The sequence below is a fragment of the Dermacentor albipictus genome, chromosome 1, assembly GCF_038994185.2.
Source record: "Dermacentor albipictus isolate Rhodes 1998 colony chromosome 1, USDA_Dalb.pri_finalv2, whole genome shotgun sequence".
Lineage (NCBI taxonomy): Eukaryota > Metazoa > Arthropoda > Arachnida > Ixodida > Ixodidae > Dermacentor > Dermacentor albipictus.
In genome coordinates, this window is record NC_091821.1 from 164,555,756 (window position 1) to 164,576,729 (window position 20,974).

General features: G+C 44.7%; 1 protein-coding gene across 9 annotated transcripts in view; it reads right to left on the reverse strand.

Moving 5' to 3' along the window:
* Positions 1-20,974, reverse strand: part of LOC135911392 (MAM and LDL-receptor class A domain-containing protein 1-like) — a 265,122-nt gene that overhangs the window by 116,178 nt on the left and 127,970 nt on the right. For all 9 annotated transcript variants that reach the window (XM_070528718.1, XM_070528725.1, XM_070528726.1 and 6 more), the window contains 6 exons: positions 20,147-20,266; positions 12,128-12,277; positions 11,444-11,529; positions 9,611-9,778; positions 2,748-2,844; positions 393-551 (listed from right to left, as the gene is read on the reverse strand). In XM_070528718.1, the coding sequence (XP_070384819.1) occupies positions 393-551; positions 2,748-2,844; positions 9,611-9,778; positions 11,444-11,529; positions 12,128-12,277; positions 20,147-20,266 (780 nt within the window). The remainder of the gene's footprint in view (positions 1-392; positions 552-2,747; positions 2,845-9,610; positions 9,779-11,443; positions 11,530-12,127; positions 12,278-20,146; positions 20,267-20,974) is intronic.

The window sequence follows — 20,974 nt, forward strand, 5'->3', positions numbered from 1 at the left end:
GTCGAAAATTGGCCACATTGTACCAAAAACTGCACTATCTCTGCGAGCGGCCCGCCTGACCCCTTGGTCAAAAAGAAGTAAATGGTCAACGAAGTCTCGATGCTTAAAAAGACAAGATCGACGTAATTGTGTACGAAATACGGTACCAATAAGATATAAAATGATTGAATACTGAACATGAGAAAGAGATAAAGAGATATATTAGACATTTATTCACAGAATCATTTGAACCACCATGTGCGTCGACCTTGTCCTCGTTAGCGTACACACTTCGTTGAAACTTTCTATTCATGAAACTTACTACCACTTTCCAACCCAACAAAATAGGTTGCACACTAGTGACGCAAACATCACTAGTGTTCAACAGGTGTCGAGTTATGATAGTGACTGACCGCATTGGCTTTCATCCGAGCCGTCGGGACACTGTTTGAGGAAATCGCACAGCTGGCTCGCTGGAATGCAGTAGGCGACGGACAGGCAGGCGAACTCGCCATGTGAACAGTTTGATGGTGCGGAAGTGGTGGTTTCAGCTGACCGCTTGGGCAGCGGACCTGAGGCAGGGACACAGTGCTCAGGTATAACGGACGGTCAAGTCTGCTGCGTGATTAGTTGATTACAGATTATAACAAAAATTTCAGCCATAATAGCAAAAATGGGATGGTTACCAGATATTCTCTATTATCAATGAACAATATCGCACAAAAAAATGAGGAGCCATTCCACCCTGTGAAGGTGGTTGACCAGCGAAGCTGCTATGGCGGTATAAATTATGTCGGTATAGAATTTTGTTGCTATGTAACTATGCATATAGTTATGTATATGTAATTTATGCGAAATGCAAAGAAATATCAGGCGCGCACTACGTCACGCACTACGTCATACATACACAGAGCTACCATCGAAGGGCTTTTACGACGCCGCTCTAAAAACGCAGGTGTTGTCGACGCAGCTGCGACGGAGCGCCGTTTAGACGAAGGTGACCGGTAAACCGAGCCTCGACGCGAGCGACGGTATGCGTTGACCGGGGCGCAGTCCAAAGGAGTGCGCTAAACAAAACACGGTTGCTTGTAATTTGCGATTGAGTATACTCCCTAGTTTATTAACTGAATGAAACTTGGAAGACTAGAATTTTATTCGCGCGGACAAACATGGGGCTGTACATTTCCCTCCCGTAGAAGCGTACGTATTGACAACAGAGGGAAATTCCACAATATTTACAACTTCACTGTGAACTACGTAATCACGAAAAGTAAATGAAACTCGTCGTAGTGCAAGAGTCGTTAGCGGCTAATTGTCATCAAATTTGTTTCGGGATAGTTTCGATAAAGCAAGAGTTACAGCCGTTTTCTGAAACCATAATCCCTGAGTAGATGCCTATGTATTGACAGCATACAGGAATTCTGTAATGTTTACAACTTCACTATCAACTAACTAATTAGGACAAATAAATTAAACTGGGCGTAATGATAGAGCCTTCTTAGTGGTGATTTCAATATGATTTTTTTTACGAGATACTTACATTAAAGTGAGAGCTATAGAGCATTTGCGAGACAGTTGGCTTTGCCGCAAGGCGTTTTCTGTTCGCCGCCACGATTTTTTTGGAAAATAGCCATAGACAGCTTCGCTGTAAAAAGGCACCATTCTACAATGCGCTGTCATGCTGATACGCTGTCATGCTGATGCGCTGTCACGCTGGTGCTCCGAGCGGGTGTCTTCCGTTACCCATAGCTACCTCTTCTCTTATGTTTGGACTTGCGGCCAACAGCGCCAAACGTCATTCTCGCGAATGCGACAAAACGATAGAACACATTATGTGCCACTGTCCATCCTTTAACCGTCAACGATATGCTTTGTGTACTAGTCTAGACACTTAGACGAGAGGCCGTTCTCGAAAGTACAAATCCGCACCCTGGACTGAAGAACTCCGGCATGCACAAGGATACCAAAGCGCTCATATGCTTCTTCAAGGCAACTTGAACGAACTGACTATACGTGAGTAAACATTTACCTGCGGGTGTGCACACACTGACTCTCCTCCTTACTTCTCATCTTCCTTTGCCCTTTCCTCACATGTAGCGTTGCCAACCAGGCACGACCATGGTTAACCTGTCTGCCTCTCCTTCTTTATCTCTCTCTCTCTCTCTTCTTACTTGTATAACATGCAGCATTTGCCTTTGACAGTTAGGTAATAGAAAAATATTGCAGCTACATTATTCACAAAAAAGAACGCGTTTTCTCATCATGCATACCCAAAGCCTTGTTGGAATAAGAGTTAATGTTGCAAAGTTGGTGCTCCCTTTACACACACCTTCTCAGGTCTTTTTGAATAAGGGCAAATCTAAGATTCATCCAGCTTGGAAACTTATTCAGTGAGTTATTGGACCTTCCTGTGCGTAAATTTGTCCTGGCTGCTTATCTTGTACTCCTCACATGTGTCGCTATGACGTCTAAATAAATTACTAAATGACAAATAACAAAAAAGCTATATCAGTTTGTATATTTCTTTTATATTTCCAACTTGTCATTTCTATAATCTAAGTTCTACGCTTTCACAATTACGGTCATTTGCGGCATTGAGATTTTGAAGAAATGGGTACTCTATTGTGTCCTGTGTCATACAACTTTTAACACTTGCAAGAAACACAATGGAATAAGTAGAATGGTGACTTTGCACAAGCGTACAGTTAACACATATTGCTTCCCCGTGAAATATCAAACCACATAGTCAGAGGCACCATTATTTATACCTGAAGCAGCATGACAGCTGTCAAGGAAAGTGATGTCATCGATCGCTATGTAACCTTGGGCATTCCTTCGTCCTTCAATGCTGCCTTCGATGAACACCTAGTCAAAGAAAGAAAAAAATCAGAGCCATTCCACTCTGGGGAGGTGCACGACCAGCGCAGCTGCATATATGGTGTTAAATATGTTGACAATAAATACGTTGATTGAAAACAAGATACACGCACCACAATGAATTTCGTTAATTCACGAAATCCTTCTTGATTTATTAAATTGCACACTCAATGCTTTTTTGATTGTGAACCTTCTTTTGTTTGCTTTTTCGGATTTGTTATTTGGTCACCAAGGTGATTATCGCTTCATGATTGCTAGGATATACAGCCAGTGGCTCTGTGGCGACACTGGAGAGGTTCTTGGGCAATGTGAGGTCTATATACGACTGATGACGCGTCGTGAGCACACTGATGTTTGTGTAACATTAAATGCCCAAACTTTCCAAGAGAAGCGCTACGAACCACTTTCCGTCTGGCTGAAACATGTATATGTTGAAATCACCCCCAATTGCTATGAGAGTGTAGTCGGTAGGGGTGATCCAACCAAAGGTGCATACGCTTGACGTTTGAGGCGCGATCTTCGTCCGTATTACGTGCCGCCCGCCGTCGCCGCGCACTTTGGCAGTAGCGGCAGCATCTGACGCATGTCCGCTGAAAAACTTTTTGAAATATTACAGGTACGGTGGCTTCTGCCTCGTCCACAATCTTTACCGGTGGAATCATCGGGCGCTCGTCGCAAGACTGTGGTGCCCGTACTCCATCTTTGGCCTACCTCGGTTTCAAGCATTCAACTTTACTCCCGGTTTCTTCCATCACTTGCAGCCTGAGTGCCGATACTGTGAGCCCATACCACCGCACGGATTTCCCTGCCATTTATCTGCTATCAACACACTTTTCGGAGCGCCCCCTGGACCATTGGTGATATCAAGTCCTGACAACCGTTCTCCTGCGCACCTTGGCAGTAGCGGCAGCATCTGACGCATGTCCGCTGAAAGACGTTTTTGAAATAATACAGGTTGGCGTTTCCTATCAGTTATCTTTTGTATGTGCCAGCCGCTGCTGCCAACGCTGCTTGAGATTTACTAGTGTTAATAGTACCTGTTGAAATGTCGCGTTGTTGTGTGTGCCGCTCCGCGGTGCCTGACAATGGCTTGTACATGACTTGCTGTGAGTGCAAACTCAAATTTCACTTTGGTTTGTGCTCTGGTATAACATGGAAATGTGAGACATGTCGGGGGGTGGGACAAGGGGCTGATGCTGAAATTTAGCGACAAACGCCGCTGTTCGACTTGACTCCAATCGAAACCAAGCTAAATACCCTTTTGGTTCTGCCAATCAAACTAGTGGAACTGGAATCGCCTGTGCAACATCTTTCTGATAAATTCGATGAATTTCAGACAACGCTGCAGGCTCAGGAAAAAGTCAGCCCGCAACTAGCAAACAGAGTTGATCAACTTGAACAGGCAGATTCGAGCAGCGAATTGTCCCAAATCAAACGGGATCTAGATAATCTTGAATGCCGTAGCCGTAGGTTAAATATTGAAATACACGGTATTCCGGGAAACGAGAACGAAGACCTTATGATGAAGGTAAACGAAGTAGCTATGCAAATTAAGCTTCCACTATTGAACAAGAGTGATGTTATGGCTATACACAAACTTCCCGCTAAACCAGGCAAAACACGGGGGATCATTATCCGTTTTGTTCACCAGGAACTTCGCGATTCCTGGCTTGCAAACAAGAAGCAACTAAAGGACCATGGGCACGTGTTTTTCTGTGAAAATATGACACGGCTATCACGTGCCATTATATCAAAGACGAAGGAATGGGCCCAGACCTCAGGATACGCATACGTCTGGCACTCAAACGGTAAAGCTTTGGTGCGAAAAAGGAGCGGCGACCGAGCTGTTGTCGACGAGGAGGATCTGTTCAGCCTTACAGCCTCGAAGTGATGGGGGCATACGTGACATCAATACATGCGTTATGTTTACTAAACAGCAATGGCGACCCTGGAATTCCAATTTTCTCGTGATGTCGCGTTATTAAAGAAGCAGTGTCCACTTTCAATCTATCATTTTAATGTGCGAAGTATGAGAAGTAAGTTTGACGAAGTCAGTTTGTATCTGTCTGAACTGCCACACTGCTTCGACTTATTTTGTTTTAGTGAAATGTCGTTTACATCAGGGGATGAATGTGCTTCTATTTCTGGATATGATTGTATCTCTGTTTATCGACCGAAAAACGAGGAGGTGGAACTGCTATTTATGTCCGTTCTGGTTTGTCGTATACTATAACTCCTGAGCTCAAGATTGTTAGAGCATGCTATGAATGTATTGGTCTTCAGTGCATGAACACCTTGGTTTCGCTCGTGTACCGCCCGCCATGTGGATCCATGTGTAAATTTTTAGAATTTACTGAAGCATTATTAGAACTAAGCATTGAACTTAAACTCCAAACAATATTAATGGGCGATTTTAATATAGATGCTTGCCCAGACAACCTAGAATATACGCGTTTTCAGGAAACTTTTGAATGATATCGGTGTCCAAATGTCATCAACGTGTCTACTCGCATTACACCTACAAGCCAGACATTTGACCTCTGTGTGACGAGTTTTTCTGCTGAATGTGTAAGAGCAGGAGTCCTGATGTGCGATCTTAGTGATCACTTCCATCTATACTGTCTGCTACCTCATAAACAACCATCCAATAAATGCCCTGAAAGCTTGAAAAGCATTTATTCAGAACAAAATGTTAACAAATTTGTTGAATTTATCTATGGTTATCGGTACACAATGCTTACGATGTTTTTATATCTACTTTCGCGTTCTTATACAACATGTGTTTTGCACTTAAGTTTAAAAAACACAAGAAAGCTAGAACGCCTTGGATATCTCGTGACGTCTACAACAGGATAAAATATCGTAACAAGCTTTTCCAAGTTTTTCTGAGTAGCAGAAGCGAAGATGACTTTCAGTCTTTCTAATGTGAGCGTAACAAATTAAATTCTGATATTAAACGCTCTAAACAAGAATATTACGAGAACACCTTTTTTGCTATCATGGGAAATTCAAATCTCCTGTGGAAAGCGATCAATGCGGTAATGAACAAAGGCTCTATTGCAAAAAAGTTGAATTTCAACATAGTGAATTGTCAGATATTGAGGTTGCAGATACGTTCAATTCTCATTTTATTGATGCTGGTGTGTCCTCACTAAATGATACACTGGTCTCTTGCACGGAATATATATTAAATCGATGTTCTTCCACGGTGTTCTTGTCACCTACTGAGCAGCACGAGATACAAACCATAATCTTATCGTTGAAAGACAGTTTCGCTTCTGGTGAAGATGACATAAAAGTGAAGCCGTTGAAAGCCGTCGGAGAAGTTGTAGGCGCGCCTCTTGCACATATCTGTAACTTAATTCTATTAACGGTGTGTTTCCAGATAAGATGAAGCTAGCCCGGGTGACTGTCATTCATAAAGGTGGCCCAGTTAACGACATGAATAACTACAGGCCAATGTCCGTTCTTTCTGTATTCGCGAAAATTGCTGAGTATGTAATTAATAGAAGACTTTGTGAGTTTCTAAACACTAATAAAATAATAGTTCAAGAGCAATATGGTTTCTGCAAGACTAAATCTTCAGAAACCGCTTTACTTGAAATAAAAGAACAAATCCCTGACAATATAGAAAACCGAATGGTAATTCTAGGTATCTTTCTCGATTTTAGGGAGGCCTTCGATTGCGTGCAACATGATGTCCTTTTGAAAAAGCTACCTCTTCATGGAATTCGTAATGTCGCATTATCCTGAATAAAAAGCTCTCTCACCTCTACAACACAGTACACAACAATAAATGAAGTTAGTTACGAAATTCAGCACATTAAGTACGGAGTGCCACAAGGATCCGTCTTAGGGCCTGTTTTATTTTTACTGTATATTATTGATATTGTCAATATTCTAGGCTGCTCCAATATTATATTATACGTGGATGATACTAACATGTTCTTCTCAGGAGGTGAAATAGGAAATCTTTTTGAGCAAGCTAACATCTGGTTACAGCAACTAAGCTTGTGGCTAAATGCAAATAAACTCCAATTAAACATAACTAAAACTAAGTATCTAGTGTTTCAATCGAAAGGAACAATAATCTGCCCTCAGCTAACACTCCAATGTCAGAAGGTCAACATCGAACAGGCACCAACAGCCAGATTTTTAGGAATAATATTCCATGAAAATATGTCCTGGTCACCACATGTAGATGTTCTTAGAAAAAATATTGCTTGTGCTGTCGGTGTGCTAAACAGGTTGCGATATTTCCTACCGATAAATGTGAAGCGCAATATTTACAACGAGAACACACATATGGAGGGAGTGCCTGTAAGGCATAGTGCGGAGGCGAGTGTGATGACTCTTGGAAGTGCAAAGGTAACCTTCAGGCACATCGAAAACGATCCTAAGCTTATCACACACAGGTGAGCCGAAGACATCTCAAGGTGAGGAGATAGTCATTGGAAAAGAACGCTGTGGTAGCGCCAATATCTTTCCTTTGTGGATACAACTCTGCACACTGTAATGGAAAGTCAAGACATTCATCCAACCAGAACCATAGGTAACATCCACCTTCCAGAGTCACTGATGGGAGCGTTGACTGGTCAGCGGTCGAGATAAGCAAGAGACGTTTAGGCTATTGGCGGGGGAAAATGCAGCGATGACATTGTGCCGCGGTCGTTACAGGCATAGGTGACTTTACAAGATGGGGGAAATGCTAAACTGCAATAGATGTAAAACTCGATTAGTTCACACAGGCTAGACGACTATTTGTCGTCACCCCGTTTCAAAGAAGAGGCGCTTAGAAATCAATCATCATCACTGTTTCTAAGCATGTTGGCGGTTGCTCTGCTTTTCAGCGCATGGCCGTGCCAACAAGCTGTAGACTTATCTAGCATAGCCTAAAACGAGCCTAAAACGATGGAGATAACAAATGAGAGACTTACACAGCGCCTGGCTACATAGTACATCATATGACGCGCTGTTTATATAGCGTGTATTCCAGCTAGCATTAGCCAAGCTATTCAACGAAAAAAAAACGATCAGCAAAAAATGGTCGAAGATACAATCATAAGACCTACGGTGTTCGGTCATCAGACCTCTAACCACCGAAAACCGCGGGTCTTAAAACTTTATCTTGAATAGTGTTTTTCTCTTTAATATCGTTGAAGAGCTTGGCTAACATTAGCTGTGACACCCTATATAATCATGCATAACAAACCAGCCTAAATTTCAGCTCTCCTGTAGTCTTTCGTGTTGCTGTCTAGAATAAGTGCTTTCTTTTAAAACGAGCAGTGCAAAAAAGAAAGTCAACATAATGACACCTTTCGGGGACGTTTCGAAAAAAAGCTGCTCTGACAAAACACGCAGATACAACGTAATATTGCAATCTAAACGACTCGAAGTTTGTTTGAGTTGGCGAGGTAGCAGTAGTGGCGGTAAACATGCCCACAACCTGGTCGCGTGTAGCTGTTAGCTGTCACGATGACGAAGGTGATGCATGATATGCTTGATAATAGTATGTACGGGCACAGAGAAGAACCACGCATATCTGAATACATTTAGGGCTTCATGCCCCTTGTGTAACAATGGCGCATCCATTCTAGAAGATTGGCTAAGAATGGGCACATGCCCAGTTATACGTGCCCAGAGACCCAAGTTGTCTATATATATTCACAAATGTATCGGGCCAAGGAACGACAACGCATTCCAAGTCCTGGTGAAGAGGCAAAGAATGCTATGCCTTAAAAAAATTAGGGAACTGACACAAATGAGAAATAAGCACCTCTGGTGACCGTTCAAGCATGGTGCATGCAGCTCTGCAATACAATAAGTAAATTTTTTTCATCCAGAATTTACTCTGGAGAGCCACAGCTTAATAGGGACTCAGATTAACGGCAAGCCACTTTTGGGCGATACCGCAAAATATTTAAGAAGGTCGAATTAATGGCTCCGGCCCTTCACACTTTGCATTTTATATAAATCATAAATAATTTTTGCATTCATTTTTCGCTCTGTCCACTTCTTTGTCGGTGACCTACGTATTTCCTTGACGTCCGCGTACGATAGGAAAGTGGAAGCTGGAGGTAGGAGTTCGTAAAATATTGACACACTGCAACCTCAGTGAGAACAGAGTTCTTTTTTCTTGAGGAGGAAGTCCTGCTATGTTGAGGCAGGTTGCAACATCGCCGATATATGTAAACCAAATTCTAGGCTGTTACTGGTTAGGTCAGTTTCCCTTGGTCAAAGTTTTCGTGTACAGTGACTGGTCTCTGCGGGAATAATTGTAGTACATTTCTACCTAACTCAACCATTGCCGAGCTACTTCTCTCCCCATTTTAGAGATGTTTCCTGCTGTTTACTGCTTCCCGCTTAGCCAGACAATATGCAACAAGAATATGGTGGCTAAAATAATATTCGAATAAAATTGGAACACCCGTAGGCATCGTCCACAGTCAGTTCAAGTAAGCATATTTTACAGCAGAGCACGGTACATACAAACGGCAACTACTGACCCTTTGTTTTTAAAAACTATGAAAACAAATTGGGACGTGGTCACAGGTAGTTTAGATCCAGTTCAAGCTTGCACAGTGTAGCAACAAAGTAGCCGCAAGTTATCGTTTGTGAAAGCGGAAAACAGCCCGTGAAAGTAGCAACTAAACAAAGATACACAAGCAGAAAAGCAACACGAACAATCTCAGTGAACATTAAGAGCATTCCGATGAAGAATGATCACTACCAACAACTAAGCACCAGTTTTCACCTCGAAATCTGAAGCTTCGTGGAAGGCCACAAATGCCTCAGTGAAGTGGCGGAACTCAGTAGGGCGGTTGCTTTTCCACACATCGCTGAAATCACCGTCAGCAGTACTCCGAGTTTTGACAGTGAGCACGGCGTTGGTCGGGCCTTGTATCGTATAGTAGAAACGCATCTGGGGACAATCAGAAACACTTATGAAACTATGTGCGTACGCTACTTCCAGATACTTTGTTAGCCAATACTACACGTTTCAACATGAAAAATTCCTTACACAACCAAAAAATCTCTCAAACAAACGTTGAAAGTGAAATATGAGTCAATTTGATGGTTTGATTATTTTTGAATTATTATTTTTTTGTTCATGAACGCCTTAGCAGCCTTGCAACTATCTCTCTCTCATTGCAGCCCCTGACGTCATAAACCACGACCTCCTCCAGATGTTATGTGAAGTAGTAGCTGCTGATGTTTTGGTTTACCATCGTCTGCTACAGTGGCTGCTGGTATGTGTGCGAAACGCAAGAAACGTTTCAATGAAACAACTTCGCAATACGTCGATATCTATTCGAGTGTTAAAGTTTTTGTCACCCAGAGAAGGCTTGTTAAGGGAGACTGGCGACTACACTGTTGACAACAATCATTTGTTGACAACCACAGGCTTTTGCAGTGCTTTGCACGTGTGATGTAAATAAGACCTTCTTTTAAACCACGCTGAAAAATGCTATAGTAAAAAGCCACTTTTCGCGAGTATTGCTTCCGTTGCCCAGAAGCCACTGTCACGCGCAAACCTAGCGGGTACGCTAGGGCTATCCTTCGCGGAATGGAAATATCGACGAAGATATGTACGTATGCGGCAAAGTACTAGAGTTTGTACGTCTGAGCTTCAGAAGCTTGTTTTGATTTGTTATGTGCACAAGCAAGAGAGAGAGAGAGAGGAAAAGGGAAAGGCAGGGAGGTTAACCAAAGAAAAAGATCCGGTTGGCTACCCTACGCTGGGGAGAGAGGGGAGGGGGAGGTAAAGTGGTAACAAAGTAGAGATAAGGAAGGCAAAGTAGACAGAAGTGCATGCAAGCAGTCAGACAAAGCTTTCTTTTTTTTTTTCTCTCGATCTTTCTCCCTGCAACGGATCTGAGCCGTTTCGACGACGGTCGGAAATTTTTGCTGTCATTTTTATCACACAAAACACCTAAACTGCGACTACTTTCAATTGCCGGTCGTTGTCGTCGCCAAAGTTGTATGACAGGTTGGTATTTCAGCTGCACCGCCTAGCAATAGCTTGGCCGATTGTTGGCGCCAACGTCATGTCAATATTTTGTCTTGCACTCCTAGCGTTAGTGAAGTCGCACCAAGGAAGTCACACATTGAAAGTGCGAGGCGGCTCTGTGACAATTGCATAACTGTTTACGTAACATGTAAACAATCGTATAACTGTTGACCACGTCAGCAGCCCAATGTTGCCGATTAAACTACGCATTTCAGACACCGCACCAGTGTGTTTTGGATCTTGACGTCACCGCGGTTCATAATTCAAGTTCCTGATGTTAGACGAATGTAGCCTTCAGTAGTCTGAAACTTCCGAACTCGATTAATGGAATTTTATGCTCTTCGTTGCAATATGAAATCCTAATATGCCGGTTGACCATGGGTCGCCTCCAGTGTATTCTGAACTCATTTTGATGGTGTTGTCTCCCTATTACGATAATCTTCAATAAGCTTCGACAACTGTGTTTCAATAAAAACTCACCGCGAAAGACACAAGCTCATATTAACAAGGAAGCAAAAACTGCAATAGCGAGGAAGTTTGACCAAGTCAGGTAATGAGTTGACAGCCAGCTCTTACCATACATAGAGTGGTGGCATTCAACTGAGGGCCCACAAGTGATGCGACGACAGTCTTCGCCTTTGACTTCAAGTACAGGAAAGAACCTGTTAAACACGCAAGAAAAATGATATTATTGTCAGGTGCTTGACCAAAAGTAAGACTGAAATCAAGTCATACGTGCCAGTAGTTTATACCTGTCTCTCAATACATTACCCATGCCGCTCCCGCGTGCCAGGGTGAATTTTTATTCCGCTAACATTGCCTTTGCCAATTAGATCTAAATCACTACACGTTTCATGAACTGTCGATGGAACACTTCTTTCACTAGGAGGTGAACCTACAATATATCCTCTATGGCCTAAGGGCTTACGTTCTTTCATTTTCAGCCAGCGAGTCTCTCTAGGTTACATAGCGGCACAAGCAAGACCTATGCGAAAGTGTTTACGGATATGCCGTACATCGTCATTCTTTAGAGTAACTTTTGATCATACGACTGTGCATTGCACGACGCGGTGATGCTGACAATGTAATGTTTATGATGGTAGCGCGAAAGGAGACACTTATACAGTACAAGGGAGACGACACAAGCGCATATGTCGTCTCCCTTATTTTGTATCTACCTGTAAGTGCCTGCTTTCGCGCTACGATCATGAACGCATAAAACTTGCCCAGTATTCTATACATTGCTGAATGTAATGTTACCGTCTTTTCCTCCACTTGTGTGATCTCGCGTTGGTCCACGTGTCAAGTATGGGAAAGGTTTTACTCTTGTCCAACCACCACCTCGGCTTGCCTCCAATGGAGCCCAGTCGCAGAACGACGAATCGAAGTTGCACCTAAACTTGTATTCGTCTGGAAAGTAAACGTGACGAGGATACTCATCCCGCGATCATGTTTAAGCGTGACTTCGTGCGACCAGCCATCGACACGACCATACACAAAGACAGCGAAGACAACGTAAATGTGACGGCCGTAACACATGTGGGCTAAACAGAACACGCGTTAAATTTTCTAAAGTGATGTTGCAAACAGAAGAAGAATATATCAATAAAGAGTGGCTTTCTTCAGTGTTGCTAGATAAGCTACATTATCAGCACTTCTGACATACGATGAAACGAACGTTGTGTTCAAGAATGGGAAAACAGTTGTGTATTTACAGTCAGTTATGTTAAAGTCGAACAAGTATCATAATTGAAGTTGCTTGCCCTACATCAACTCCAGTTTTCTGCATCCACCTAAGCAAGTATTTTGATTACTACAGTAAAGTAAAAGCCATCGCCCTTCGCAACGTGTTTGTTCTGTAGCGATTGCAAGTACTTTCACGCAAAGCGTCTTGCCGGTCATGACATTGATCATTCAGTCAGTCCTCACCAGTTAAACAAGCCCTCTCACTAATTAGACTGAGAAAATAATTGTCTTAGTTTGTTCATTCACACGCGGCCTTTAAAACTTCAGTCTTATATATTCGCAGCTCAACGGAAAAGTTGAGAGAAGAGAACTGTAGGTATAGAGGCAGGAAGACAAAACGCACGGGAGTAGACGCGCACCGCGCCTCTCTGTCTGCTGTTCGACTTCTCTCCATCTTGTTTTCTTCGCTCTGTAGCTATAGTCACGTACTACCTACAAGACCAACCTTTTACACTTTTGAAGAGAAAATAAAAAAACATATTCGCAAAAGTGACATTTAAAAAAAGTAATACGCCGCACTTTCTATAAAGAGAGAGAAAGCGAGAGAGAAGCGGTGAAAGAGAAAGAAAATCAAAAAGAAATAATAGGAGAAATGGGCAAAATGTTACACAAAAAAGTTGTGCGCTCTTTCTCGGGATGCGAAGGTATATGCAGCACGTTAAGTCACAGGTAGGGGGGGGGGGGGGACAAGTGCTCAGTAAATCGGCATGTTCAAAGATAAGAAACGGCGGTTTCGTAACTGTACGGTGTATGGTTGCACTGCTAAGGTGGTTCGTACAGGGACAGTGACACGAAAACACGAAACAGACACGGGCATTGCGCGCACTGTCCTGTGTGTGCAACGTTAGCAGCGCAGTCATACACTGTACACTTATGGCATACCAACCAGCCCCCGCAGAGGCACTTCTGAACGACCTCATAGTACGCCGCAATTACAGTAAAGACAAAACAACATTTTCGACATACTTCCCTGTGACAAGCATGGTAGCAACAGATGACCTGAGAAATCGGGTCTATATTGCCGTGCGTACGTGCGCATTAGTTGCTTCATAGCAACAGCACCTTGAATTAGGAAAGAAATTCCAGAGCTGCGATAACAATCTGCAGGAGTTTATGAGGGGGGGGGGGAGTGGATGAAAGAGGCAAAGAAGGCGTGAAGTGAAAAAGGTGGGCGGTGTCAGGATTGGGGGCTCAATCCCATCGTCCGTGGTCCTTTGCCAAGATTGGAGTACGGCATGAATTCGAAGGTAGCTGGCCCATGCCGTCGTCCAACTTATTTACGCTGAGATCGTTGATGAAGTGAAGAACTGTTTCTCATCGAGAACGAGGAAAAGGGTTTATTTACAGAAATTAAATCAGTCTAACCTGACTGCTTGAGAAAAAGAGTATCAGTCCAACATGACTGCATGAGAGAAGTGACTCAGTCTAACATGACTGCTCAAGAGAAGTGTTCTCAGCATTCGCACAACCACAGTTTTTATACACTCGATCCTCCGGCCATACGAGGCGGCGACTGTTCGTTTACTCATCACCAACTCGCCGCTGCTCTGCAGATCAGTTTACAGACACAAAGACACACATATTCCGAAGCCCAAACGACGGCGTTGAAAGGGTGCCGTTCCGGGAGGTATCGGTGCCGATCGAGGGTCGCTCGTTGTTTTGCGCCAGGACGAGCATGAGAAACACCAAAATACGGCTTCCCCACGGCAGCTTGTCCATGCGTGTCAAATCAGGTCCACGTTGGGGAACTCCGAAACTATTGTTCACACACCGAACTCGTCCCGTCACAATGTCGATGGGGCTCGAGGAAGGAAGCGGGTTTTCAGCACAAAGGCCGCTTCTTCGAACGCCTCCCAGCTGCAGCGACGGTGAGGGGGAGATGCGCGTCGTGTCGCCCTGTCGTAACTGTGAGGCAATCTTGTTTTGCAGCTCGCCATTCTTAACAGCGCAAAGGCCGCTTCTTCGAACGCCTCCTAGCTGTAGCGACGGAGAGTGCGGAATGCGCGTCTTGCCCCTTGTCGTAATTGGGTGGCAATTTTCCCTTGTAGCTCGCCATTCTTAACAGCGCCTCCATGGCCCGGAAAGTCTCGACTGTCTAGCGTTGACAACCGCTAGGCAGGAAGAGAACGCCTGCTGGTCAGGGGGGAGGGATTGATGTCTTGGCTCGCAGCGACCACTTGTGCATTGATGTCACCGCCCCAAAACATCCAAGGACAGGCAACTGCAAAACGAACCCCACAACACGGCTCTGCGCCGAGATGACGTGCATTGGCTCTCACTTTAGACTCGCTAGGCTTCAAAAAAACAACAACAACATAAGTGCAGAAACAAAAAAATGCTACATTTCGCTATGCCAATTTCTGAAGAAAATTCCTGCTGACAAATTCAGCAATCATGGAGGGAATCCTGCTAAATGAGAGGGGATCTTCTTCGCTTAAAGAAAAGTTAACACCAGTAACCCTAAAATTTAGGCGGGACCCTCAAACGCAGAATTCAAATTAGCCTGCTCAAACCATCCGCATTGCTATGCAACTTTCCCTTCTTATATCTAACGGAGAAGTTGTACTCTTGGAGAGGGAGGCTCCATCGGAGCAAGCGGCCGTTTTTGTGTGACATTTGATTGAGCCACGTCAGAGGACAGTGGTCGGTCTCGAAGATGAACTTCGTTCCGTACAAGTAACACGACAACTTCTGGGCGGCCCAAACCAAACAAGCGCATTCCTTCTCTGAAGCGCTGTAGGCTTCCTCTCTTACATTTAGTTTACGGCTGGCGTAGAGGATAGGATGCTCCTCATTATCGTCGCCGACCTGACTAAGTACCACGCCCATACCTCTGTCGCTTGCGTCGCATTGAACTATGAATTCCTTTGTGTAGTCTGGCGCGCGAAGCACAGGGCGAGAAACCAATAGCGTTTTCAAACTTTGGAAAGCGTTCTCTTTGTCCTTATCCCAGTGTACGTTACTCGGTGCTCCCTTTCGGAGGGCGTCTGTTAATGGACTTGCCAATTGCGAGTAATTCGGAATGTACCGTTGATAGTACCCCACAAGTACCAAAAATGAACGAAGGTCCGTTTTCGTGCAAGGCTGAGAAAATTCTACAATCGTAGCTATTTTCAGCTCAGTCGGCCGTCTCATGTCCTGACCGACAACATGGCCCAGATAAGTAACCTGCGAATAACCAAACCTACACTTTCCCGCTTTCATCGTTAAGTCGACTTTAAACGTACGAAGCCTCGCATTCTTCTCGTAATAGAATTTGGCGTTCTTTTGAGCTAGTGCCATGTTCTTTCCGACTAGTTCTTGGGTTGCGCTTAGCCGTTCCAGTAAATTTAGCACGTATTCAACCACAGTTGGACTCTCCCCTCTTTCCTCCCACATCTCTCTTAACATTCTCAGTGGAGACCGGAGTGTCCTCCCATACACTAGTTCTGCTGGTGAGAACCCTGTCGCCTCATGTGGAACCGTTCGCAAAGCAAACAAAGTTGCCGGCAGACAGTTCTCCCAGTCCTCCTTGTGCTCGTAACAGAGCGCACGCAAAACTCGCTTAAGCACCGAATGCCACCTCTCTACACTGTTTGACTGAGGGTGATAGACAGAACTGTGTATTAACTTTACCCCGCACTTTTGCAAGAAAGTGGAACTCAGTGCGCTCGTGAATACTGACCCTTGATCTGCCTGAATTTCGGCTGGAAACCCAACTCGTGCAAACACTGTCAAAAGCGCGTCTACTACTTCGGTGGAGCTGAGCTCTTTCAAAGGGATTGCTTCTGGAAACTTGGTAGCCGGACACAGCATGGTAAACAAGTACCTGTAGCCTGACTTTGTTTTTGGAAGAGGCCCTACCGTGTCTATTACAAGCCGTCTGAAAGGCTCTGTTATTAAGGGCACTACCTTCAGTGGAGCTTTCCATGTCTCCCCTGGTTTACCAGAACGCTGGCAGGCGTCGCATGATCTCACAAAGTTTTCTACATCTTTGAAACAGCCAGGCCAGTAGTATTCCATAAGCAATCTTTCCTTTGATTTGTTTATGCCTAGGTGGCCGGACCACCCATTTCCATGACAAAGACTCAAAAGGTCCTCCCTATACTTAGTAGGTATGACTAACTGATCTAAAATCCTACCCTTTCGATCTCTGTAATGCCGATACAACAATCCTCCTCTCTCATGTATCGTTACGTTGCGCCTAGCAATGCCTTCTTTAGCTGTGTCATGTAATTTAGCTAAGCTCTCATCATTCTTTTGCTCAGCTGCCAGGGACTCTATCCACGCGTAAAAGTTGATCAAAGTTCTTTGAGGCCGGTGATAATAACGACCCTGTCTCGCTTGTGATCGCGTCTACTTGCTCTTCCTGCAGGCTAGAACTCTGACACTCTAGTGCTACGCTCTCATTGAGCTGGTCAGCTGGCAGGCTCTCCTCAACTGTTCTTTTGTCCCTCGGGCCTAGCTCGGATTCGGGTATTGAAGCTATCCCCTTTTCTGCTTCCGCTGGAGGAGCTTGAGCATTTTCAGCCGAAAGCGCCGCGATCTTACGAGCTTGGCCTCGGGTCAATGCCTGTACTATGCCCTCTCCCAGTTTGAGCCCTGTGTCACACAGTAACTGATTCGAACGATTCGAAAAGATGTAGGGATACTGCAGTGACAAAAATTTGGAAACTGCAGCCTCAGTCTCTAGCTCCCCGAATGGTCCACTGATTTTGACTTTGGCCATGGGCAGACACACGCTGTGTTCTTCTACAACCTGTTTTATCCATGCTACTTCTCCGGTGAAGTCATCTACCATCACGTAAGACGGATGGACAATGTCCAGCGTGGTGGCACTGTCTCTTAGCACTCGGCATGGTTTTCCATTAACTTGCAGGTTGTGGAGATATGGACTTAAAAGTTCCATATTCTCATCTTTTTCCTCCACGTAGGAAAAAACTACGCTAGACTTCTCGCAGTTTACAGCTATATGTCCCAGTTTGTGGCATTTGTAACAGCGAATTGGTCTAACAGATTCGAATTTTCTTTTCTGTTCTCTTTGTGCGGTTTCTCCGTTAAGTTTCTCCTCGATCTTTTCTGCGGGCTTTTCCGCCATGTCTACAGGCTCGGATCTAGTTTGCGCACCCTTTTTGAACGGAAATGGTTTCCGCGGTCCATTTCGACCGTCCCAGTTTCCCTCCTCGGCGTTGAACTTTCTACGGGTTGCGTACTCTTCGGCTAATTCAGCCGCCCTTTCCACAGTGTTTACATTACCTCTGTCTTACACCCACAGTTTCACAGTTTGGGGGATGGTTTTGTAAAACTGCTCTAGACACATGCATTCAATGATCATGTCTCTGCTGTCGTACGCTTCCGCGCTTTTAAGCCACTCGACTAGGTTGGCCTTTAAGCTATATGCAAACTCCGGATAGCCCTCGCTATCTTTCTTGCCTGTGCTCCTAAACCTTTGCCGAAAAGCTTCGGCTGAAAGGCGGTATTTCTTCAGGAGACTAGCCTTAACTTTTGCATAATCATATGCATCCTGCGCACTCAATCTGGCGATTACTTCCGCCGCCTCACACGGCAACATAGACAGCAACCGCTGTGGCCATGTACTCGGGCCGAAGTTAATCTTTTCGCAAGTCCTTTCAAAATTGCATAGGAATAAGCCTAGGTCGGTCCCGACTTCAAATGGCTTTAATAGCCTGTCCATGCGGTACGATTCTGCCTCACTTGATCGTCCCAGAGCGCCTTCACTTCCTTGAGACAACTCCAAACGTTTGCTTTCAAGTTCAAGTTGCATTTTCCTTAACTGAAACTCGCGATCTTTATCGCGTTCCTCTCTCTCTCGCTTTTCTCTGTCCCGTTCTTCTCTTTCTCTTTCCCGTTTCTCTCTCTTTTTGAGAAGTTCCATTCCCATTTCAATATCTTCCTCACTGGCCTGATTGGAAATTAGCTCCAATAATTCCGATTTGAGCATTTCCTTGCGTACATCTAGGCCCAGTTCCTCACCAACAATCAACAACTCGTCTCTCAGCAGTGTCCTTAACTCCATGACTGCTGCTTTACTGCCTTGATTCTGCTCTCTAAATCTAGCTAGGAAAACACAACCTAGCTAACACACAACAATCTAGCTTCCCTACTGTTCTAAACAGAACAACCACAAAATGAAGCCTAGAGAGTCAAAGCAAAAACCAAGCACTCACCGCAGATACAGCACCATGTCGCAAAGTCCATCTCACCGCTGTCAGCCAGTTGTCAGGATTGGGGGCTCAATCCCATCGTCCGTGGTCCTTTGCCAAGATTGGAGTACGGCATGAATTCGAAGGTAGCTGGCCCATGCCGTCGTCCAACTTATTTACGCTGAGATCGTTGATGAAGTGAAGAACTGTTTCTCATCGAGAACGAGGAAAAGGGTTTATTTACAGAAATTAAATCAGTCTAACCTGACTGCTTGAGAAAAAGAGTATCAGGCCAACATGACTGCATGAGAGAAGTGACTCAGTCTAACATGACTGCTCAAGAGAAGTGTTCTCAGCATTCGCACAACCACAGTTTTTATACACTCGATCCGCCGGCCATACGAGGCGGCGACTGTTCGTTTACTCATCACCAACTCGCCGCTGCTCTGCAGATCAGTTTACAGACACAAAGACACACACATTCCGAAGCCCAAACGACGGCGTTGAAAGGGTGCCGTTCCGGGAGGTATCGGTGCCGATCGAGGGTCGCTCGTTGTTTTGCGCCAGGACGAGCATGAGAAGCACCAAAATACGGCTTCCCCACGGCAGCTTCTCCATGCGTGTCAAATCAGGTCCACGTTGGGGAACTCCGAAACTATTGTTCACACACCGAACTCGTCCCGTCACAATGTCGATGGGGCTCGAGGAAGGAAGCGGGTTTTCAGCACAAAGGCCGCTTCTTCGAACGCCTCCCAGCTGCAGCGACGGTGAGGGGGAGATGCGCGTCGTGTCGCCCTGTCGTAACTGTGTGGCAATCTTGTTTTGCAGCTCGCCATTCTTAACAGCGCAAAGGCCGCTTCTTCGAACGCCTCCTAGCTGTAGCGACGGAGAGTGCGGAATGCGCGTCTTGCCCCCTTGTCGTAATTGGGTGGCAATTTTCTCTTGTAGCTCGCCATTCTTAACAGCGGGAAATGCAAGCCGGCGCCCAGCTTTCGCACTCCCGGTGTAGTCGCCACGCAATAGCAAGCCGCTCGCCGTCTATGCGGAGGACGTGCCCGCACCCTTCCCGTAGAGGGGATATTAATTCTATCTGCTGACACCCAGATGAGTCCATGTACCAGAGAGAATCATCGAAGTTCATTTTTTTTATTATTATTTCAGCGTATGGGAAGAAGTTTGATATTGTCTTTCTTTCTATATTTGTTTACAGACTTACATACGATACGCCTGAGCTAACTTCGGATAAATGTTTATAAATAAGATAATCAACTTGAACGTATAAAAACCTGGCTATTCCCTTTAGACAAACTGAATTCCCCCCTCCAACCCCGCGAAGAAAAAAAAACATAAATGCAAGAAGGTTGGGCACTTTGAACGAAATAAAGCTTACCGCAATCCTCTTCGTCACTTAAGTCCCCACAGTGGTCGATATAGTCGCAGCGATGCTCCATTACGACTGCAACCTTGTTCTTGCATGTGAACATTCCTGGACTTTGTTGTGACGTTGGCACTGCAAGCAGGGAGATATGTGAATTTTTGCGTACACTGAAAGCTTAAATAGCACAGTATGTTAGATCTAGCACAGAATGGTAGCACAGGATGTTAGATTAGACACAGAAGTCCACTAGTTATAGCAAGTAATTACTGAAACTCTTTGGTGAACAAACGTTGTGTCTCGCCTAGATATGGCAGCGCTCTGACAGACGCTTATGGACTTCGTCTAAACAACACGAGCCGAATTCACAAAGCTATTTCTTCGTAAATGATGTTTGCCATTGGCTGGCCGCCTTCGCTAATAGTATGTCCAACTTCACGATTGGCTGGCATGTGCTTTCACAAATAGTTTGAAGTAGTTTTTGTGAATACCGGCCCCGGTCCGCACGAGAAGGTAATTCCAGGCTGAGCACCGAGAGTCTCCATGCTATGCCAATGCCTCCCACCTTGCCTCCGCGCTATACCACTCACCAGTAAGCCCTGAGGTATGCAGAAATTTAGCCAACAATATTCAAAATGAAGCATGCGAAGCGGTTACGGTAGTTGGATAACTAAAAAGAAAGAAAGACAACCTTTAACACTGCAACAAAATGGTTCATCTGCGCATGCTCTTAAACGGCATTATAGCAGCTCATTTCTTGGAGATAGATTATCAAGAACGTATTAAGTTTCCACAACCATCGACTATAGCCTAAAAACAAGAAATTGGCTTCCTAATACAACT